This window comes from Bubalus bubalis, chromosome 23 (assembly GCF_019923935.1).
Source record: "Bubalus bubalis isolate 160015118507 breed Murrah chromosome 23, NDDB_SH_1, whole genome shotgun sequence".
Lineage (NCBI taxonomy): Eukaryota > Metazoa > Chordata > Mammalia > Artiodactyla > Bovidae > Bubalus > Bubalus bubalis.
The window spans coordinates 44,417,130-44,442,219 of NC_059179.1; the positions used below are offsets into that span (position 1 = coordinate 44,417,130).

Below are 25,090 nucleotides of genomic sequence, written 5' to 3' on the forward strand. Positions count from 1 at the left end.
ACTCAGTGAGCACGGACTCAAACTCCTTTTTTTTTTTTCTTCTGGTTACTGGAGCCCATCTTGACATCTAAGCTGGAAATGAATGATCTTTCAACAACACTCCAGGGATTTTGCTAAGGTCATATTCAATCATTCATTAGGCTTCTTACCCCTCGCTTTTCAGAGTTCCATTGTAGAGCTGGTTTTATTCAGCATTTATGTAGCCTGTGGGCTTGGGTATTTGTCTGCTTAATGTTGAGTTTCATTTCTATGCCCCTAACATAGGAATCCACCAATTGACCAAAGAATTTCAAACTATTCTTTTACTTTTCTAACAAATTGCATGGTATGTATGAAGAATAAATTAGCATTAATTTTCTTCTATTAACTGTTAATAAAACATGCTCATGTGTTCCCCCCCTCTTTAAGGACATCTCTGTTTTCTGCCTAGCCAAGAGAAATGACAGGGTTTCCTAATTTTTTCCCCACGATGGAATTGTCCTTCAACCTACCACACTCCTCACCTCCCACAATCGAGACTCCAGGTCACAGGCAGCCTCCTTCCTGTGAAGTGTACTAGATAAGACTCCTTTCAGACCCCAGCAACACCCCTCGGCACCCCTCCTCCTCCACACACACACAATCAGCTAAAGAGGTTACTACAGTGGAACACAAGACACTTGGTCTCTTGCTCTCAGAGCAGAAGGCTGTCTAAAGAGGTTACTACAGTGGAACACAAGACACTTGGTCTCTTGCTCTCAGAGCAGAAGGCTGTCTCTGGAGCACATACCTTCTATCTAGCTCACAGTGCTAACAACAGGGAATCAAACCCAAGTGTCCCCACAGGGGTAGAATGCTGATGTAGAGACAAACTAATTTTTCACACTCATATACCTTTTCATCGTAGGCTTCTAGACACACACACACACACACAAATAAATAAAATTATTTAAGAGAACATAAATCAAAGTCTATTCACATTGGCAGGGATACTCTCTTTGCGTATCAGTTTAAGAAAAATTATCTCAAAGCCACATAAAACCTAATTACTCATCTGGGTTCTTTAAAATTAAGGTTTCTATTATACTCTGGATGAATGTGAATGAAAGTCAACATATAGATAATGTGTTACAGTATCAAGAAAATTTAAAAATAAATGAATTGAAACACATTATTCATATAAAGACTAAAAGTTTTTCATGTATGTTTACCTCCCTCCTTCCCCCAAAATAAACAGAAAATTGCACACATACCACAGATGAAGAAAAGGCAAACTCATTGCCACTATAAAGGGAAAAAAATCATTCAAGGACAGTTTGTACTTATTTTAAAATGGCTTTAGTCTAGCTGCCAAGAGTAGTGTCAGGTTTGATTCTCAGATACATAAACACTAGGCCCAAAAAGCAACTCTAACTTGTGCACCTGGCTTAAAACAAAATGTTCTGAAAACTTTCCCTTTGTTAATTGGTGTAACTCACCCATTGAGGCCTCCAATCCCTTTGGACTTGCACACACACTTCCTACACACAGAAGTGGACTGTTATGCGGCAATAACATCATCGTGAAAAGCAACAATTCTGTGCAGGCTCCACAGAGAAATCTCGTTTGCATTTTAAACAAGTCTTCTCAAAATAAGGGTGTCTTTTGATGAAAAAAAATTACAATTCCAACTTCTTGCCCAGATAAAACAGCATTCACTACATAACCTACTGCTCCCTTTTAGAACGGCATGCTTTCCTTCGCAGTTACCCACATATCCATACGACGTATCAAAACTAAGTTTGATAATAACGTGTTTATGACTTGTTTCAATAACTTGGGGCCTGGTTTTGAAAGTGTGGTATTATTTGAAAATATTAATAATTTATTGTTAGCATCTTTGGACCTTCCATTTGTCCTGATTTCAATCTCCAAGAGGCTGGCTTCCAGCAGGATTAAACTGCTAAGAAGAGATGACAACTCCCCTTTCCTAACCTTATCAACAGTCCCATGATTCCCTGCCAAAAGTCCTACATCTCTGCAAACGGAACACACATACCCCCACAATAGTGACTCAAGGAGCTTTTCAACAAAGGCGCTCTCCAACTATCAGTGAATCAAACTCAATGTCTTAGTCTGGTTTTCACAGAAAGCCTGTTTTGCTCCACTGATGCTTCACAATAGCATAAACTTAACAACTCAGAATTCTAAAAGAGTACCTACACACTAATATGGTATTTAAAATCAAGAAATATTAACCTGGAAAACAACAAAGACAAGATCACCTCAATAAATTATATAACACTTTTTCTGTGGTTTAAGATCCTGAGTCTAGTTTATAACATCAACACAATTAATTTTATATGTTTAAATCACATATATCTTAATTTTTATAATTAAAAATTTTTTATTTTAATTTTCACATATATTTTAAAAATTAAAATTTAATTTTTAAATAACAAAATTTTATTTTATTTCTCACGTTTTCATGTTAAAAATTAAAGCTTTTCCAAAAGTGTTATTTGTGTTGAAAGTTTATGGAAATGTATTCAATTATCCGGTGCAAGGCAGATAGTTATCTTAATGATTGATTAATGTTGATCTAAACCAAACTACTCTTCTCTTCCCCTTGTCCCCCTCTAGACAAAAATGAAAAGAAAAAGGGTGTAATGCTAGACTTACTCAGTACTGGAAAAGCATTTGCTAAACAAACAAAAATTCTGTTTGTTTTATAACCCAACAGGACCCAAAGGCTGCAAATCATAAACACTATTGTCATTTTTTAAAAACCTGTATTATGACTCCAATATTAAAACATCAGCCCATAGACAAAATGGCAGTGAGGATTAATAAAACTTATTTTTTCAAAAACGATCATAAATAAACTGTTTCTCTTGCTGATCAGTGCCTAACTAGAACATCTTGTCTCCAGAGCCCTGAGGATGTATATATATAAAACTTACACCACCTTTGACAAAAGAATGACATAATTCAGTTCTTGATTAGCCAGTCTTGTAAGACAAGTAGGGAGACAGTGAAAATTAATGACGGATGACTCACTATTCTCACAGTCCACCAACCAACAGTCACTAACAAGGAGCTGCAGAGCCACTAAAAATAACTGCCCAACTTCTCTGACAGAATTTTCAGTGTACCAGTCCTGGTTCCCCTAATGAACTGTAAATGCCATAACGGCAGAGACTTAGCCCTGGGAAGCAAACTACTAGAGACAGGCTTTAGAGGCAGACCCAGAGAGGAGCCCTGGCTCCATCCTGTACTAGCTGTCTGATGTGTAGAAACAGGAATAAGTAATACGTGCCTGTAGAAGATACTGAGGGACTTCAATGACTCCGTAAGACAATGCAACCAAACACAGTGCCAGCCCCTAACAGTGTCTCTCAGTTGTCTTTCCTCCTACTGTTTGTCCGTCACAGTGTACAGAAAACCATCAGCCAAAAAAATAAAGTTCAGTAAATATTTCTTGATCAACTGATATATTTATCTGATTTTAATTACACACGTAAGGGCTGAGATATTTTCTCAGATATTAAAGCACTAAAAAAAAATCACCATTCAACCCAAAATATCACACTTATTATATTTTATAATAGTCCAATAAAAAATTAAGAAAGTCATTTGGCTTATTAGTCTGACCCTGGAATAGCTTGATCAAATCTTCATAAATAGCTATATTCAATTCACCTTTACCGAGGTGCAAAAATCAAGGATACAAGCTTTCTGTAAATTCATTTACTGCTTTAAAGTTTTAGCTGTTCAGCAGTTACAGGAATTATTTTTTTAAATCTGAAAGAGAAATATTTACATCTCAAATACAAAAGAAAATATTAAAATTATTCTTGGTTGATCTCTAAAACCCAACCACTTACATGCTCATGATGTTTTTTTTAACCAACCCATTATTTCTCCTCAAAATGTGCATCCTGTGTACTTACTAAACATTCACTTGCACTTGCATTTTCTGTGTCAGGTTTACTTTGATGTAGAGCTTCTTAAAAAGACACTAACTGAGTCTGTCCAGTGAAAAGCCTCACGTTTTTTGGAAAACCAACGCTGCTACACTGTTTCCAGATCGGCCTCCAAAGCTGAACTTGGGTGTGGGCAGCTCTTCGAAAAGTTCAAATCCTGCCAAAGTTAAAACACTTTCATTAGGGACTGACTCCCACAGTGAAGGGATGTTTGTATTAACAAAGCACCTTAGAACCTTTCATAAAACTACATGATTCCAAACTGAATTGTGACTAAACTTCACTTTATGATTTTCAATTCTACACTATGTGTATATGTATATACACTCCAAAACACTGAAATCAATAAGCAACAGACAAAATTAAACTGAAGAAAAGAAGCTTTCCATCCATCCCTCATTTCCTTCACTTCCTTTTCATCATCCCTTCATGCATAGGGCTTTCCTCAATGGCTCAGCAGGTAAAGAATCTGCTTGCAATGCAGGAGATACAGGAGATGCGGGTTCAATCCCTGGATTGGGAAGATCCCCTGAAGGAGTATTCTTGGCTGGGAAATCCCACAGACAGAGAAGCCTGGTGGGTACAGTCCATGGGGTCACAAAGGTTTTAACACGACCGAGTGACTAAGACACATGCACCGTTACCATTAAGCATGCAAACCCTGCACCTCCGTCAGCCTCCTTAACCATCCAGTTGTAGGCAGCTTATCATGTGTTGAGGTCTTACCATGCATCAGGTACTGTTTTGAGTGCTTTCTACATATAATTCAATTAATCCATATCAGATATATAAAAGCACTTTAACATAGAAAAGTTAAATAATGAGGAAATAAAAATGACAAAGCTCTGGAGATGGATGGGGGTGATGGGGTGATGGCTGCACAATAATGAGCATGTACTTAAGGCCTCCGGACTGAACACTTAAAAATGGCTAAATGGTAAATTTTATGTCATATATATTTTACTACAGTAAAAAAACAGTTCAGAACCCAAGATTCAGACCCAAACTGAACTCAACTTGGGAAGACAAGGAAGTAGTAACTGCCAAAGCAGTGCAGGGTGATTCTTTTTTTTCCCCACTTAACGTGGATTCAAACATTCTGGTTCAAGTCCCACCTCCACCACTTACTAGATGGCAGGTTATTAGGTTAAGGTCAATTTACCTCATCCAGAATCCTCAATTTCTATGCAAGGAGGTTCCAGGTATCACTGCCCTAACTCACTTCCAGTAATTTTGTAAAGATCAAAATAAGATAATGTGGTGTTCTCCTAAACTATGAAACAAAATGGAAATTTAATGTTATTATTCTGTTTTTAAAAAATAAGACAAATAAGGGTGGGTGGCAGTTTACCATGGTTTTCTCTCACGATGGGACCAGCAGTTTGGGAGAAACTTTTTTTTCTTTTGGGGAAGGAGATGCCTATATTTTCTAAGTTTCCATGCCTGAGCTAAGGCTCAAATAACTCTTGTAAACAGAAAAAAATGCTTAAAAGGATATACACTATTGTATTAATTGGTTTTTTATACTTTTCTTCATAGTTCATATTCGTAACCAAAGTTCACCAAATCTTAATAACTAGATATTAAAATGCTAATTAATAACTGTAAAAAAAAAAAAAAAAACCGTGAGAAAACTTTCCCAAAGAAGGTCAGGCCTTTTAAATAATATATTTTAATGCTAAAAAAATGGAGCCACTGTGGTGGATACATGCAGACACGCTCCTATCTGTTTTCTGAAATTTTGTGTTTCAAATACTTCATAATAAAAATTTTCCAAAGAAAATGGAGCTGTCTGTGTAAATTTTCTAGAACTAATCTTTTAACTCCCTGGACTAACACTACAGAATTTAAGCTGTTATATTTCAGTAGATAATACATCAAAGTGTTAAAAGTGGTTGTATACCAGAGATAATTAATTTTAATTGTTATAATCTATGTACTTATGTGTTGGGGTTACTGATATTTTCAAATGTTTTCCATAACGAATCTGGGTTTCTTTTGTTGCAAGACAGGTTTCCGAGTTTTTAATTCCCTAGCTGTAAGAAAGTTAAGTTCCTTGGACATCAAATTAGAGCGTCCCAGTGTCTGGCAAATGATTAAGCGATCTTAACCTAAACAAATACCACCACCAAATATTTATATAATAGGGCTATAAAGGAAAAATTCATTTCAACAGATTTATGAATATTTACATTTCAAATTAGGAAAGAAGCAGAGAACCTGAAAAAATTAGCGAAGCAAGCTTTATTCTGTGCAAAAGGGACCACAGAAGCCAATCTTAAACCCCAGTGAGAAGCCCCTCGGCAGCGATGCGTGGCAGTGTCCTGTGTCTAACTCCAAAAACCATTTTCTAAGAGAAGAAAAATGTTTTCAGTGTATGTAATTATTTCTTTAACATTTCCTGTGGCAACATTTCGCTTATTTAAATTCTGCATTAAGTTCTGAAACTGAACATAAGCTAAAGAATTTACTTAGTAGTTCTCAAAGACAGATTTTTAAGCACTCTTTACCAGGCTGAAGTCTGTTCCTCATTATCAAAGACAGACAAATATGTTTTTGTCTGGTGGTTTCAAGGGTAAAAGAGAACACCTGTATTTAAACACCAGGAAAGGAACTTGCCCTACACAGTGTAACGCTGAGCATTTATTAAAACTGTCAAGCTTCAGGAAAAAAGACTATTGGTACAGGGCCTCAACAGTTCTAAAGGAAACAAATCTAACATAGAAGATAATAAAATTAATGACATGAAATAAAAGACAATAAATCACATCATTCTTGTTTTCCAGAGGCAGCAATAATGAAGCCTCAAGCTCCCATTTCAAGCTTCAAACACTTCAAGTTTTACATTATATAACCTGCCAAAGCCATCGAATGCACACAGAAGGACATGTGTTAAGTGTTCTCCCTCCTACTGCCTATTCCCTCACTACCAAAAAGAAAACAAACTCTGAGATGAAGCACGCACACGCAACCTAGTTATAAATCCATTTCCCGTTAGCTTGTGACAACTGAAGTTCAAAATTTAACCACAAATTTAGTACCATGTCACTTATTAATACTCCATCCTGAAAATTCTTCCCATTCCTTAAAAAAAAAACCCTTAATACTAACCTCAAATGGAGTGTAAGGAAAAACCAAGCAAACATCTAGCTATAGAGTCTCAAGGTACTTTCCAGAAAGGCCTGTGTATTGCATGAGTAAGTGACAGGTGAAATAATCCTTCAACCATGCAAGGAACAGTCTGCCAAAGCTCAAAGTATTTGCGTATGGATTAAAGATTCTCACAAGATTCCCATTTAGTAGACACAGTACTAATTATACTTTGCTAATTGGGGGAAAAAAAAATGTTCCTGTCTTGGCACCAAAATCTTGCAAAAAAGTAGATTTCCTCAAGAATTAATACGCAGTAATTCTTCTAAATTTCTATGTTTTGCTTCTATGCAATGTCAAAAAAAAAGAATATACACTTAAAACAAGAAGAAAAATCCTCAACACCTAAACGAGCACCAGTATCCACAGAATTAAAACTCTCACCATATAAGACTTTAAAAAACACTAATACCACCTGCATTATTACTATTATTACTAATTACTGGTATATCAGTGCACTGAATTCAGAAGCACAATATATGTGCTTTCTTTGTTTTGATTCTCTAAATAAGAGATTATACAGCTTAAATAAAGAACTTAATTTTTACAGGCTCATAAATTTTAGTACTTAACTGCCAGAATTTCTTGGAAAATTTTACAAAGGACTCTGGATCTCAACCAATATTATTTCTTTGTTCTTTGAATATACAGTTAAAAGTACTGCCATGGTTATTAACAAAGAAGAAAAGCAGGCAACTCCCACAAACAGAAAAGTAAAACACTGTAACACCAAGAAAAAAACCTATTTGAGTGCGTTCAACATGAGGTAAGAACACATTTAAACAATATACAGCCGTTTACCTTCACTGAATTCATCTAGCAACTCTTCCTTGGTCCAATTACATGAGGTTATTAGAAAAAAGCCTTTCACTTTCAACACTCTGGAGAGAGATTCCACATATTGTTTCCTCTTCTCAATTGCGTTGTCAGGATTAAGGCTTATGGCATCAAAAGTCCCTTTGTCAATACAAATATGAAATCCAGACAACTTTGTGGAAGGGTTCAAAAAGTCTTCTACCTATATTAAAAATCAATGTCTATGTGAAACAATCTACACACAATCTTTACTAAATTTAAGTAACAATCTGTAAAAAGTGATAGATAAAAGGAGCAATTAATTACAATGGCATTTTACATATAATAAACATATTTTCAACTTTACAGCTAACTTTTATGTGCTTCATTCCAAGATCATTAAAGCTAAGATTGGTAAGCAAGACTGACAGTGTTTCCTGGACATTCCAAATCTCTACAAATTTGGAAACAAATCAAAGCCAGGTGTACTGCCTAATAACACCAGCACATAATGGAACTCACAAGCCCAGTTTATGAAAAAGTTATTTCTGTTGAAAAGCAGAATATTTGACATATTTTTTAAATGACAAAAAAGTATCTGGAACTCAAATAGGTCACTGGAAATGTGATGATTTTTAGCTGATATTACTAGTTGTCTGACCTGAAGTAAACATGGTAAATCAAAAGTTGTATTGCCTTGACTCAGCAGCTTACAAAGCAACTACAACAAATAGCACAAAGCTTAAGAAATTAAAGGATTGTTTAAACTACAATTACCTAACTTTTCAAATATCATGCATTTCAGATTTTGAAAGTCATGTATCATTCATCTCATTCATTTTCAATAATTTACTGATACTTCAGAAGCATCTGGAATAGTGATCTGCCTCAATTTCATAAAATATTCAAAATAATTTGCCAACAAAATTAATTCTGAAAAGCTACTTTGAAAAATTAAGCAGTTTGTGATTATTCATATAAACAAAATAATTATAAATGGTATATTATCTAAAACTCCGTTATTGTTTGACTTTAAAATGTGTAGTGTATGTTTCCATACACTCAAACATAGGCTTCCCACTCCCACCCCACATCATTCCACCTGAGGCAAAATCATGACTACCCCTCATAAGAGTCAAGTCTGGAGAAGTTTCTATCCTAAATGCCTGTATAAAAGTATTCATGTATACAACAGATAGTTCACAGACACCTATGACATGTAGGAACATTTCAAGCCCTGGGACTATAACTGCAAACAAAACAAAAGATCTCTGTATGAGAATATATCTCATATTCTCTAAAAGGAGAGGCAAACAATAAATAAGTTAACCAAATTATTTCAGATAAAGTGCTATGAGGAGAAAAATAAAGACACTGAGTGATTAGGAAGAGAAATGTTTTGGAAAAGTAGTCAGGCAAGACCTCTTTAAGAAGGTGATATTTGAGAAGAGATCAGAATGATGAGAATGAGCCAAACAAACTAAGATCTGGGGCAAGAACATTCTAGGCAGAGAGCAGCAGGAATAAAGATTGGAGAAAAACAAGGCTGAAACGTATCAGGAGCAGAAAGAAAGTCAGAGTGACTAGAGTATTAGTGATAAAGATGGAAAGGGGTAAAAACCAAGGGGCTCTCTCTGTAAGGCTGGGTGGGGGTTCAGATTCCATTCTAAATGCAATGGGCAAGTGCCTGGAGGCTGATTTACATTTTAAAAAAATAACTCAGACCTGGGGCTCTGTAACAACCTAGAGTGGTGGGATGGGGAAGGAGGTGGGAGGGAGGTTCAAGAGGGAAGGAACATATATATACCTAGGGCTGATTCATGCTGATGTCTGGCGGAAACCAACACAATATTGTAAAGCAATTATCCTTCAATTAAAAATAAATGTAATTATATATATATATATAAATAAAATAACTCTGGCTGCTCTGTGGTAATGGACAGCAGAGTGGTAAGAGTAGAATTGGGAAGGCCAAGTAAGAGGCTGCTGATGGTGGCTTGGATCTAGGAGGCAACAGTGGAAATATTAAGGAATGACACATTTTCTCAAATATTCTAAAGATAAAGCCAACAAAATTGTTTCTAGGATTATTTTTTCAGCAGCACCTCACAGCTTTTGAGATCTTAGTTTCCCAATCAGGGACTGAACCAGGAGAGCATTAAGTCCTCATCACTGGATCACCAGGGAATTCCTGGCTATTGAATAAAAAGGAAAGAGTAGGATGGGCATGGGAGTGAGTGGGAAGGCAAAGGGAGAAACCCCGAGTTTTATCTTGGACTAATTAATAGGCTATTAGTTATCTAAGTGGAACTGCAGAATGCGCAGCGTTCCTGGAGCTCAGAGGAGCCCAGGAGGAAAAGTAAATGCAAGTGCTGTCATCTCCTCACAGATCAGAGGGCAAAATAAGTAATCCTTGGGGCATTATACCACTTTATGCATTCACAAATTTTTTATCTGGTTAATCCAAAGTTAGCTATTATTCGTGTGTATTTGCAAAAAAAGAGAGACAGAAAGGCAAAATAAACATACTTGAACATAAGAGGAAGAGGAGAAAATAAGTTCCTCAAACGGACTAGACTGAAAATTTTAATACTGTTACTTAAAAAGTTATCATTTTGGATTATTTATGATTGATCCTTAATTTATGAGTTTAAGGATGTCCGCAAATTAATATACATCAGACACATTTAAACTTTATAACTTATTATAAATAAAAATAACAATGGCAGCAATATAAATAATAGTTACCTTCAATTTAATGTTAGATAAACCTTCTTTTTCTATAATACTTCCGGAAAGCTGTATTGCAGACGGAGAATAATCAATTCCAGTAACATCAGAGAAACCAAATTTTGCCTGGAGACAGATAATTTTATACTTTAGTTTTCTAAAATTTTAAATACTGTTTTACCTATGAGTTATAATATTCTTTTAGGACCCAGACTGTTTTATTTTATTAATACATCAAATGACATATACCCTCTAATAGTATAACATGTTTAAATTTTATTATAGAATCTAAATAGAAACTAAAAGTTTAAATTCATATAATGTGACAATTTGCTTTTACAATATTTGATTTCTTTTTCATAAGAAATTCATTTTCTCAAAGACAATGAGAATATATGTGTATTTCTGTCCTAAAGCAGAAAAAGGTAGTATTAATTTCCAATGCTGATATGCTCCTATTCACACATAAATCTGTCATAAATTTTTCTTAACACAATTAAGTTACATGAATAAATTAAATGCATATGTAGTAAGTCCTTGCTTTTAAAATTTTTCCTTGAGTGCAATTATAAATCACGTAATTCTCCACCAACCATGTGACTATTAACCACCTTCCATTTGTACAGTATTTTTAAAATAGTTCACACATTCCAGTAGACCTTTACAAAAAACCTGTCATACACTGGGCAGGTATTAATACCCCCAAAGAGTTAAAGAAAGCTCAGTGAACTAAAGAGTTTTGAAACTAAACCTGCAATCCAGCTGTTTACTAACCACATTAACCCAAGGAAGGGTGCGAGGTGTGAGAAGCCTAAGGCCAGAAGCATGATGGCCTCTGGTCTTCAGCTCTTAACTATGCTGAACATTGTCAGACCATTCAGGCTAAAGGCAATTTCAAAGGAAATCTGAAGAAGAAAAGAAGTTGCAAAGTAAAGCGTAGCCTGAAATTCTCTTCCTGCTCTTTACCAGTCATTTAAGACTTACCTAGACTTTTCAACTCTAAGTGACTGATTCCTAGTCTAAACTCAACCCAACAATTATTTTCCACAGAGCACTTTTTTCTCTTTGATCACTTTTATTTTCAGTCTTAAGATCTAGTATCAAAAAAAAATAATCTAATATCCCTTCTTTGATGCCAACCTCCTATTCTTTTAGTGATCTCAATCGGCATTCTTTAACAGCTTCGTTTTCTCCCCATTTCCCTCACTTCCTTCTCTATCAGACCTAGAATGAAGGATGAGTCTGTCAATTGACTCTAACTAGTTCCTGCTTCTCCACACTTGTTTACTCTTCCCTTAGACTGTATAAGAAGCATACACAGACATTTTAAGTTCCTAGAACATTCATTCTCAAACTATTGCCAACATTTTTCACATTCAGTTTCTGGCACTCAGTGAGAAATAAGCAGACATTCAAGGGAATAATAAATGACCAAAAACTAAGAGGGAAAAACTTATATTAGGAAAAGGCCCAAAGCAGATTCAAATAAAAGAATGATCAGAAACAGATACTTAATGCAACTTCCCTATCAGTACAGTGGTTAAGACTCTGCACATCCACTGCAGGGGGAAGCCCTGGTAGGGGAACTAAGATCCCACATGCCACAGTCAAAAGCAAAAAGCAAAAAAGAATGAAACAAATCCTTAAAACACAGAAATAAATGACAATCTGGGGAATTGTAACAGAACTGAAACCTATAACAAAGAACCATACAAATAAGAAAAATTTTAAATGAAATAATTAAATTAAGAAATTCAAGGGTGGGCTTGATGGCAGACTGGACACAAACACAAAAAATACTCAAGTGGAAGAAAGGCCAGAAGAAAATGCCACTGTTAAGCACAGAATGACAGAAGGATGGAAAATTAACAACAGGAAAGAACATAAAAGATAGAATATGGCACAGAGTATTAAGATCTAAATATATATAACAGTCTTAGAAAAGGAGGAAATAAAAATAGGGCAGAAGAGAAAATGACATATGACTGAGAATTTCCTAATTCTGACAAAGTATCTGAAGCCATAGATTCAAGAAGCACTATAAACTCAAGGCACGATAAAAACAAAGATAATACAGTATAACATACATCTGACACAATATACAATTTATATTATATACAAATAGTATAATATATCTGATGAAAACCAAAAACAAAAATCTCAAAATCATTCAGGGAGTGGGGTGGGGGATACAGTATGACAGATTACCTTCTAAAGACTAACAATAAGACTGATGGCTAACAATAAGTCAAAGAATGAAAGCCAGGAAACAGTGAAAGGAAAATGCCAATCTAAAATAACACACCCAGCAAAAAAAATGTATGTGTGTGTATACACACACACGCATATATCTCCATCAAAAAGGTAGGCGATCACTGAAAAGAGCACCAAATATGAGCAATGATTGTTAACATCACAAAAATACAGGAAACCAAACATTATATAACCATCTATAAAATTTACTTGTTTAAAAACTGAATTTGATAAAAATCTGTGGATCAGGGGTAAACAAACCTTTTCTTTAAAGGAACAGAGCATAAATATTTGAGGCTTGGCCACTCACACAGTCTCTGTCACACCTACTCAACTCTACTCCTGCAGCACATGAACAATAGACACTAATGTAAATAAGTGAATATAGCTGTATTCCAAGAAATCCTTACAAAAACAGGGAATCCTAGATTTGACTAATAAACTATATAGTTTGCTGACCCTTATTCTGGATCTAACTCCCAACCTACAGAAAACACAGGGGCCAGAAAATATGCTTAAATGGTACTATAAAGATGCAATTAGAAAGTCCACACCATGGAAAATCATTGGGATTAATAAACTACCTTCTACAATAAATAGATCACCAAGTTAAATAAACAATATACAGAGAATTTAAAGAGCCTTAAAGACTATCAACCAACTGCAAAATGTGGACTCAACAGCAGAATGGAAATGACAGAAGAAAAAGTCAATGAACTTGAAGACACATCAATGCTAGTTATCAAATCTGATCCATAGACAGAAAACTAATTGGAAAAAAAATGAACAGCACTTCAGGGACCTGTGGGACAATAAATACAAAGAGGCCTAACTGATAGTTACAGACTCTCAAAAGGAAAGAATGTTATTGACGGGAAAAAAAATTTTAACACAGAGAGCCTGAAAACATCCCAAATTTGACGAAAGACATAAGTTCTTAGATTCAAAAAGCTCAGTGAACTCCTAATAGGATAAGCAGAAAGAAATCTAAGCCATGGTACATCATGATTAAACTGCTAAAAACTAGAAGAAAATGGAAAAAATCTTGAAAGCATTCAGAAAAATGATGCATTACTTACAAGAACACAACAATTCAGACAACTGCAGATTCTTCATAAAAAACCGTGGCGGTTCTGGGACCTCCCTGGTAGTCCAGTGGCTAACACTACATGCTCCCAATGCAGGGGCCTGGGTTCCATCTCCCTGGTCATGGAACTAGATCCCACACACGGCAACTGAAGATCTTGCACGCCACAAGGAAGATCACAGATCCCGTGGGCCACAACAAAGACCCAGTACAGCCAAATACATTTCATAACAGTTTTAAAAAAGCTATGGAAGTCAGAAAGAAGTGACACAACATTTTTAAAAGTGCTAAAAGAACAATTATTAAGAATTCTATATTAAGCAAAAACATCCCTCAGGAATGAAGGTGAAATGAAGACATTCTCAGATGAAGGAACACTAAGAAAACTTCTAGCCAGCAAAGCTACTCTAAAAATCATCCCTGAAGGAAGTTCTTTAGACAGAAAGTAAACAATATTAATTCCAGAACAAATACACACACTCAGAAGATCAGGAATGAAGAAAAAACTGCAAAAGTATCTTTACTTACTTAACAACTACTATTAACTACTATTCTCCTTTGAAAGGAGAATACAAAGGATAATTACAAGATTATCCAACAGGATTTTCAACATATATAATGATAATATTTAAGACAACTACAACATAAAGGAGGGAAGATTAAAAAACTCAAATGTTGTAAGGTTTTCTACATTCCACTTGAAACGGTAAAGCATTGATTCTAAGAAGATTGTGTAAATAATGTATATTATAATCTGTACTAAAAAAGCTCCAAACACATTAAATATTGTTTAGTCACTAAGTCGTGTCTGACTCTTTTGCAATCCCATGGACTGTAGCCTGCCAGGTTTCTCTGTCCATGGGATTTCCCAGGCAAGAATACTGTCATGGGTTGCCATTTCCTTCCCCAGGGGATCTTCCTGACCCACAGCAACCACTAAAAAAGCCAGAGATATAGTCAAATCCTTAGAGCAACCACTAAAGAAACTATACAAAGACATTTATATAGATATATCTAATTAAAATGGAATACTAAAAAATGGTCAAATTAACCAAAATAAGCAGGGAAGCAGAAAGGAAGAATGAAAAACAGAGATAACAAAGAAAAAAAAATAATAAAAATGGCAGACCTAAATCTAAATGTAAATGTTCCAAATAGAGCAATTAAAGGATAGAAATTCAAAAAAGATTAAAAAAAAATGACCCATCTATATGCTGGCTACAAGAAACTCAATTCAAATATAATGATACAGGCTGGTTAAAATGAAAGACTAGGAAAAGATGTATCACGCAAAAACTAATATAAAAATGTTGAACTTCACACCCACAAGGATGGCTATAATCAAAAGGACACATACTAAAAAGTTCTGGTGAGAATATGGAAAAAATGGAGCAGTGCTCATGGAAATGTATAAAGATATAGCCACTGTGGAAACAGTCAAGCAATTTCTCAAAAGGTTAAATATAGAGTAACCGTATGGACCTGGTTATATACCCAAGAGAAATAAAAACATATGTCCACACAAAAACATAAATTTTCATAGCAGCATTTTTCATAGTAGCCAAAAAAACAGAAGCAACTTAAAAGTCCATGAATTGGCAAGTAGATAAATAAAATGTGATAAATCCATACAACAGAATATTAACTGGGCAAGAAGAGGAATATAGTATTGATACATGCTACCATATGGATGAACTTTGAGAATAGTATGTTAAATGAAAGAAGCCAGACACAAAAGACCACAGATTGATGGTTCCATTTATACGAAATGTCCAGAACAGACAAATCCACAGGGACAAAATGTAGATCAGTGGTTGCCAAGGACTGAAGGGAGTGGGCAATAAGGAGTGAATGATAATGAATACAGGGCTTCTCCTTGGGGTGATGAAAATCTTCAGGAATTAAAACAGTGGTGATGGTTACACAAATTTGTGAATATACTGAAAACCACTTTAAAGGGGTAGATTTTATGGCATGCAGATTATATCTCAATTTTTTTAAAAGCTTTATTATTAGCATTAAAAGTGAAATTCAAAGTAAAAACTACCAATGTTAAAGAGGAACATAATACAGTAATAAACAGGTCAATTAATCAAAACACACTTACAATCCTAAGTGTGTATGCTCTGAACAGAGTTTGAAAATACATGTAGCAAAAAATGACAGAAATAGAAATTAACAGACAAATTTACCAGTTTGGTCAGATAGACACTTCAACATTACTATATCCATAATTAATAGAATAGAAAATCAGTAAAGGTATAGAATTGAATACCACCACCATCAAACACCATAAATCTAGTCAACACATTCTATCAGGTAACAGCAGAACATTTTTTTTTTTTCAAGTGCATGTGAAACATACACCAAGATGGATTATATCCTGGATAATAAAACAAACACATTTAAAAGAACTTAAATCATACAAAGTATGTTCCCTGATATAATCTAATAAATAGGAAAAGGAGTACGACAAGGCTGTATATTGTCACCCTGCTTATTTAACATATATGCAGAGTATATCATGAGAAATGCTGGGCTGGAAGAAGCACAAGCTGGAATCAAGATTGCCGGGAAAAATATCAATCACCTCAGATATGCAGATGACACCACCCTTATGGCAGAAAGTGAAGAGGAACTCAAAAGCCTCTTGATGAAAGTGAAAGAGGAGAGTGAAAAAGTTGGCTTAAAGCTCAACATTCAGAAAACGAAGATCATGGCATCTGATCCCATCACTTCATGGGAAATAGATGGGGAAACAGTGGAAACAGTGTCAGACTTCATTTTTGACAGCTCCAAAATCACTGCAGATGGTGACTGTAGCCATGAAATTAAAAGAGGCTTACTCCTTGGAAGCAAAGTTATGACCAACCTAGATAGCATACTAAAAACCAGAGATATTACTTTGCCAACAAAGGTCCATCTAGTCAAGGCTATGGTTTTTTCCAGTGGTCAGGTATGGATGTGAGACTTGGACTGTGAAGAAAGCTAAGCACCGAAGAATTGATAGTTTTGAACTGTGGTGTTGGAGAAGACTCTTGAGAGTCCCTTGGAGTGCAAGGAGGTCCAACCAGTCCATCCTAAAGGAGATCAGTCCTGGTGTTCATTGGAAAGAATGATGCTAAAGCTGAAACCCCAATACTTTGGCCACCTCATGCAAAGAGTTGACTCACTAGAAAAGACCCTGATGCTGGGAGGGATTGGGGGCAGGAGGAGAAGGGGACGACAGAGGATGAGATGGCTGGATGGCATCACCAACTTGATGGACGTGAGTTTGATTGAACTTCGGGAGTTGGTGATGGACAGGGAGGCCTGGCGTGCTGCGATTCATGGGGTCACAAAGAGTCGGACACGACTGAGCAACTGAACTGACTTAACTGAACAAAAAGAAAAATCCCCAACAATTGGAAATTAAAAAACAAAGTTCTAAATAATCCATGGATCAAAGAGGAAAATTAGAGAATCCCTGGTGGTCCTGGTGGTTAGGGACTCTGTTCTTTTATTGCCAAGGGCCTGGGTTCAATCCCTGGTCAAGGAACTAAAATCCCACAAGACACATGGCACAGCCCAAAAAAGAAAGTATATCAAAGTCTGAAGGGTGCAGGACACCTATAGGAAAATTTTTAGCATTTATATCATTAAATGTTTATATCAGAAAAGGAAAATCTAATATCAAAAATCAAAAGCTTTTACTTTAAGAAGCTAGAAAAAAGAGCAAGAATAAATTAAAAGCAAAAAGAATGAAAAAATAATAAAATTAAGAGCAAAACTCATTGAAACTGAAAACATAAAAACAAGGTCAATGAAAAAAAAGCCAAGTTTTATAAAAGACAGGAAAAAATGAATTTCTAGCATCATCATCAAAGAAAAAAGAGAAGACAGAGTAACCGATATTAGGAATGAACAAGGCCCCATCAATACATATCCCACAGATATTAAAAGGATAACGAGAATACAATGCAGAACTCTATACACACAAATTCAAAATGGACTAATTCCTCAAAAACTGCAATCCATGCAAACTCTCTCAAATGACTATTAAATTTAATCCATACTTTAAACCTTTAGTAAAGCAATTTCCAAGTTAAATGGTTTAATTGTGAATTCTACCAAACATTCAAGAGGAGACGACACTAGTGCTTCACAATATCTTCAAACAATTAAAAAAGGAGACAATGCTTTCCCGTTCTTTTCATAAGGCCAGAGACACCCTGAAGCAAAAACCAGATAAGGACACTCCAGGACTGAGGGAAACTGCAGACAAATATCCCTCAAGAATGCAGATGCAAAAGTTCTCAACACAATATTAACAAACTGAATCTAGCAATACAGAAACAAAATTATGTATTATGACCGAATGAAGCATATTCCACAAGTTCAATACTGGTTCAATATTTGAAAATCAATACAATCCACTGTATTAATAATCTAAAGAAAAAATAAACCTCATGATTATATTCATTGATGCAAAAAAAATTATTTCATTCTACTTTTTTACAAAATTCAACAGTCATCCTAGAAACACAAGGGAACTTCTTCAATACGATAAAGAGTATGTATCTAATAAGACCCTGCAGCTAACATACATACTTAATGGTGGAAAATGGAAGACATTCCACCTAGGATGGGAGCCAGACAGAAATGCACCATCACCAGTCTTAGGCTGTGTGTGTATTAGAAGACCTATGTAGTGTCATCAGGCAGGAAGAAAAAAGAAAGGCATACATATTGCAAAGAATCAAATAAACTTACCCTATTCATAATTAACATGACTGTCTATATAGAAAATCTCAGAAAATCCACCAAAAAACTTCTAGAACCAATTAAATGCAAGATTTAAGGACACAAGGGAAACAAACAAAAATCAATCATATTTCTAGCAATAAACAACTGGAAACTGAATTTCAAAAATCAATACCACTTTAAATACTCCACACACACAAATACACAGGTATAACTCTAAAAAATATGTACAGATTTGTATGCTGAAAACTAAACAATACTGATTAAAGAAATCAAAGAAGATCTAATAAATGAAGAGACATACCATGTTTATGAATTGGAAGACTCAGTAAAGATGTCGTGTGTGTTAGTTGCTCAGTTGTGTCCAACTCTTTGCAACCGCATGGACTGTAGCCCACCAGGCTACCCTGTGCATGGAATTCTCCAGGCAAGACTACTGGAGTGGGTTGCCATTTCCTTCCCCAAAAGATGTGGAGTCTCCTCAAACAATAGATTCAGCTCAATTTAAACCAAATTTTCAGCATGGATTCTTTTGTAGATGTTTACAATTAATTCTCAAATTCCTTTGGAAATGTAAAGGAACTAGAACAGACAAAACAACATTTGAAAAAGAACACAGTTGAAAGACTCACACTACCCAACTTAAAGATTCACTGAAAAGCTACCTTAGTCAAGACAGCATTCACAGTATGTCACCAGGAATTCTTCCAAACATCTAAGAAACAAAGCCAATCTTACAAAAATCATCTGAAAAAAATAAAGACAATTCTCATCTCATTTTATTAGAGCAACATAACCTTGATAAAAAAAAAACCTTACATTAAAATTCCAAGTAAGAAAAATTACTGGTTAATCTCTCTTATAAAGCTATATACAATCTGCCTGCAGTGCAAGAGACCTGGGTTCGATCCCTGGCTCGGGAAGATCTGCTGGAGAAGGAAATGGCAAACCACTCCAGTATCCTTGCCTGGAAAATCCTATGTACAGAGGAGCCTGGTGGGCTGCAGTCCATGGGGTCGCAAAGAGTCAGACATGACTGAGTGACTAACAGGATACTATATAATTCCTAAGTAAAATACTACCAAATCAAATCCAACATTATATGAAAAGGATAATACACCATGACCAAACATAGTTTACTTCAGGAATGGAAGTTTGTTTTAAAATCAATCAACCACTAAAATTATCTCAATAAAATTGTCAATTAAAAAAAAAACTGAGGAGCCCCCACCAAAATCAATCAATTCAATTCTAACAAAATCAAGAAGAAAAATCATCTGATCATATCAATGAATATCAAAGAAAGCAAAAGATCAAGTGCACTATCCATTAAGATTAAAAACTCTTAACAATCTAGAATATAAAGAAACATCATCAATTTCAATAAATACCTACAAAAGCCTAGCGCTAATATCATATTTAACAGTGAAATATTAGAAGCTTTCCTCTTAAAACAGGCAGTGTTAGAGGGCTATCTGCCTTCATGATTTCTATTCTACGTTGACCTGAAGAGTACACAGCATTTTAATAAATAAAATATTAAGAATGGAACAGAAGAAATACCACTATTATTTACACATGACATTAAAGTCTTTATAGAAAACCCACAAGAATCTATAGGACCTACTGTATCCCTATGGGAAGTCTACTCAATATTATGTAACACACTAAATGGGAAAAGAATTTGAAAAAGAATACATACATGTATATACATAACTGAATCACTTTGCTGTACACCTGAAACTTTACTCCAATATAAAATGTTTAAATTTTTTTTTTTAATTTTAAAAAAGAATCTATAAACTAACTATTGGAAAGAATGTGTGAATCACTGGATACAAGACCAATATAAAAATCTCTTGTACTTATACATAATAGCAATAAACTATTAGAAAATGAAATTTTAAAAGCGTAACAATAGCAATTACAACAACAAAAAACTAGGAGTCAATCAAGGAAAAATATATAAGATCTCTACAGAGAAAACAACAAAATACTACTGAGAGAAAATTAAGAACTAAATAAATGGACGAATTCATCATGTCCATGGATTCACAGACTCAACATTATAAAGATGTAAATCCTTCTCAAACTGATCTATTACATATCAGTTGGGTTTATTTTCGAAACGCATTTAACATGAACAGAATACAGGAAAAAATTCACATAATTATCTCAACAGATACAGGAAAAACATTTAATCAATAACAGCACACACACATACTTAGCAAAGGAGAAATACGAGGAAACTTTGGTCTGATAACAGAGTTATCTACAAAACTAACTCATTAGATACATCATATCTAACAGTGCAACACCAAATGCATTCTCTGAAAAGGGCAAAAAAGACAAGGATGTCTTCTGTCACCACTGATTTTTAACATTCTCCCAAAGATCCCAACAGTGTAACAAGGGGGAAAATACAAAGGATTGGAAAGGAAAGATTAAAACTACCATTATTTACAGTTTGCATAATTATATGTGTGTGTGTGTGTGTGTGTTAGTCTTTCAGTCTGTAAAAGAATCTATAGTTAAACTATCAGTCACAAAGGATAAATCATTAGCCTCTACATGTAAGCTACTAAAATCCAAAAGAATCTACAGGTAAACAACAGAATGAGTAAGTAAAACTGTGATATAATCGTACAAAGAATCATATACAGCAACAAAAATGAATCAACTGCTACGAGCAACAAGTTGAGTGACTCTCACAGAATGCTGAGCAAAAGACACTGGAAAGCACACACTGAAGGCTTACATTTATACATCCAAAATAGGCAAATTAATCTATGATGTTAAAACCCCTGTGATAACCTTTAGAGAGGAAGGAGGAATAACTCTGAGAGGATTAGTAGGGAATTCAAGGGGGGTCTCTAGAGTCTGTAATATTCTACATCTTGATTAGAGTGATAGGTCTGTTCACTGTGATAATGCACTGAGTCATACTCGTTTGGTTTGCACACTTTAATGTACATATGCAACACCCCAACATTTCAAAAAAAATTATTACAATTTTTTCTAATCATATTTCATGGCTTCAAACATTTGAATGGCTCCCCATAGCCGAAAACCAAAATCTAAGCTCTTACACATGGCATGATATGGCTCCTACTTTTAATTAATCTAATCCTCCGTTCTGTCTATCCCACAACACACTTTATAATCTAATTTACCAAATTTAGAGGGCCAGAACATGTTATGCTGTTTCAAACCTTCATCCCTTTAAATACTGTTTCCACTTCTTGAAATTCTCTCCCTCTTTATACTCTACTCACACTCAACACAATTTCCACCAATCTTGGATATTAGCTCCTCTAAGACCCTTTCTCTTCCCTCTTCCCCAAATGACTCCCTTTAATCACTCCCTTTCCTACACTCAGCATATATGTTATTGTACAGATCAAGCTATAGCATTAGTTATTCATGTCTATGTCAGTCTATACTGTACTGTGAATAACTCAAGCACCAAGGTCTAAATTTTCATATTTCCAGTGCCCAGCACAAGGCTTGGCAGGTAGTAGTCACTTAATACATCTGACTGTTATGTATATATCCTTACAAACTAAAACAGTAGAACTATCAAAGATGAAGCCCGTCTCACACTTCCTCCACAGCACTTGGCACTACAGGCATATAACAGCGACAGTTTAGCTAGGAGCAGACCCTGCACCAAAACTTAGTTCCATGGACAAAATGCTCTTTGCAAACCATATGCAAAACACCCTTCAAACCATGTGCTCACCTGAGAAGAGGGATATGTTCTACTGGAAGTACAAAAAATCACCTTTCTTTTATATTGCAATACATACAGATTTCCAGAGTTTTGAACTAGAAGAAACCCATAGAGATCACCTAGGTAAAATCTTTAAGAAAGAACTAAAGCTGAGAAAAGAAAAAAGAGCTTGTTCAAGGTCGAGAGTATAGCAAGAAGGACCAAGACTAGAACTCAGATCCCCCGTTTTTCTCATTTAGTGCTTTCTCACAGCCCATACAGTCTCCTCTCATACTATGTGACTCTCAAACTAAGTGGCATGACAGCTTTACTACTTGAGAGTTAGACCACTGGATTAGACTGTTAGATTAGAGTATCCCTAATTGCAAGGTCTTTTTTCCTAATTTCATTTTTAAATTTGGCTCTAACACATGAATATTAATAGTACCAACAAGTTCAACCAGGAAAACACCATTTCCAGTTCCAATATCAAGCACTGAAGCATCCAATGGAATCTTGTGTTTCTGCATCCACCTTATTAGTCGAGTCATACTCTCTTCTCCAAACCTATTAGAAACAGAGAATCAGTCAGTCCAACTACCAAGGGCTAGAGAACAAAGGTTACAACTATATCCCACCTACATAGCTTATTCAATATGCTCAACTAACATTTTTTTTTTTAAGTAAGAAATACTATCTGTAAACTTAATCTTCATCTCTATTATTAAGAAGGAAACACTCCCAAGAATATAACAGAATGGATAAGGTTGATATGTTACTTATCAACATTTCTCTACATCAGCATTAACATTTGTACATGCTGTTGGTTCAAAACTGCATTGCTTATTGAAAATGGACAATTACAAAATCAGGGTTATTTCCTAAGACTGTCATCAAATTTATACTTAGGCCATTAAAAAAGAAAAGAGAGTGATTCTTTAAATCTACCCATTTAAGCCAGACTCAGTCCAAGGTTCCCAAGATTTTTACTTTCTCTGGGATAAGCACTTAAAAGATACACACACACACCCACATAAGCTTCTGGATCATAATCCCACTATTTTCTCTAACTCACCAGATTTCTCCTGTATCTCCGTATTCTTGGAAAGTTTGCAGTTCTCTCTTATAGACAGCATCCCAACTATATAAATAATCAAATGCAAACCGAATTATTGAATTAAACTGTATTATGAATTCAATGTATAGTTCTCATACAAGGATAGCTATGACAGAAACTTAAAACATTATTAGTGTTGATAAGTGCACATCGCTCAATCTCTTAACATCCTCATGTTATAAAAATGAGAGTAAATGTATACATGCACAGCACTCAGAACAATGCCTAACATTAAAAACGGTGTATGTTTTAGCTTTAAAAATACAAAGGAGTATCCGTCCAAGAATCCCTAAATCCCAAACACAAGTCCAAAACTGTACAGGCAGCATCATTACAGTACATTTCAGTCTCAAATGCAGAGATACGAGAATTTTCTATCAGTGAGGTGATTACTCACAATGGAATTCATTAAAGATAAGCTCCGCTTAAAAGTCAGCTTTAAGTTTAAAACTTACTCTTACTCCTTTTAAGGACTCCTCCCCCATCGATGGCCGCCTCTTCCTACTTCCTGTCTCTAGAATCCCTGGTCTCTCTCCCAGTTACCTCTCATCCTTACCTTTCCCCACGGTCACTCATTCATCTATCTACTAACCCACTACATGGTTACTGAGCGTCTGCTTAGGTCAGATCGCTTTCTCCTACCCCAAGATGTCCACTGTGTCCTTGCTCCCTCCTTAGACCATCCCCGACTCCCACCCCTCCTAGCTTCCATGTCTCTGCCCTCATCCACTGAACCTTCTCAGGTCCCTGCTGCTGCTGCTAAGTCGCTTCAGTCGTGTCCGACTCTGTGCGACCCCAGAGACGGCAGCCCACCAGGCTCCCCTGTCCCTGGGATTCTCCAGGCAAGAACACTGGAGTGGGTTGCCATTTCCTTCTCCAATGCATGAAAGTGAAAAGTGAAAGGGAAGTCGCTCAGTCGTGTCGGACTCCTAGAAACCCCATGGACTGCAGCTTACCAGGTTCCTCTGTCCATGGGATTTTCCAGGCAAGAGTACTGGAGTGGGGTGCCATCGCCTTCTCCGTCTCCTTGTACTAGTACTGTACTAATAATGTACTGCTGCTGCTGCTAAGTCGCTTCAGTCGTGTCGAACTCTGTGTGACCCCATAGACGGAAGCCCACCAGGCTCCCCCGTCCCTGGGATTCTCCAGGCAAGAGTACTGGAGTGGGGTGCCATTGCCTTCTCCGTCTCAGGTCCCTAAGCCGGGCAATTGTCGCCCGGCCTCCTACCCTTGCCCACCAGCCCTACTTGTCAGACCCACGCTCGCTAGTTCCCTTTCCTCAGTTCAGTTCAGTCGCTCAGTCGTGTCCGACTCTTTGCAACCCCATTAACCGCAGCACACCAGGCCTCCGTGTCCATCACCAATTCCCGGAGGTGGCTCAAACTCATGTCCATCGAGCCGGTGATGCCATCCAACCACCCCATCCTCTGTCGTCTCCTTCTCCTCCCGCCTTCAATCTTTCCCAGCATCAGGGTCTTTTTCAGTGAGACAGTTATTCGCATCAGGTGGCCAAAGTATTGGAGTTTCAGCTTCAACATCAGTCCTTCCAATGAACACCC

The 25,090-nt window shown here is 36.0% G+C and overlaps 1 protein-coding gene across 5 annotated transcripts in view; it reads right to left on the reverse strand.

Moving 5' to 3' along the window:
* EEF1AKMT2 (EEF1A lysine methyltransferase 2) overlaps positions 1-25,090 on the reverse strand; it is a 32,514-nt gene that overhangs the window by 6,610 nt on the left and 814 nt on the right. For 2 of the 5 annotated variants that reach the window (XM_025274437.2, XM_044934923.1), the window contains exons 2-6: positions 23,490-23,555; positions 22,863-22,981; positions 10,638-10,745; positions 7,896-8,112; positions 3,436-4,101 (exon numbers count right to left, since the gene is read on the reverse strand). In XM_025274437.2, the coding sequence (XP_025130222.1) occupies positions 4,007-4,101; positions 7,896-8,112; positions 10,638-10,745; positions 22,863-22,919 (477 nt within the window). In that variant the 5' untranslated portion in view covers positions 22,920-22,981; positions 23,490-23,555 and the 3' untranslated portion in view covers positions 3,436-4,006. Of the gene's footprint in view, positions 1-3,435; positions 4,102-6,170; positions 6,295-7,895; positions 8,113-10,637; positions 10,746-22,862; positions 22,982-23,489; positions 23,556-25,090 lie in introns of those variants that run through there. The other 3 variants (XR_006547853.1, XM_006081001.3, XM_025274436.2) reach the window with 3 other exon arrangements.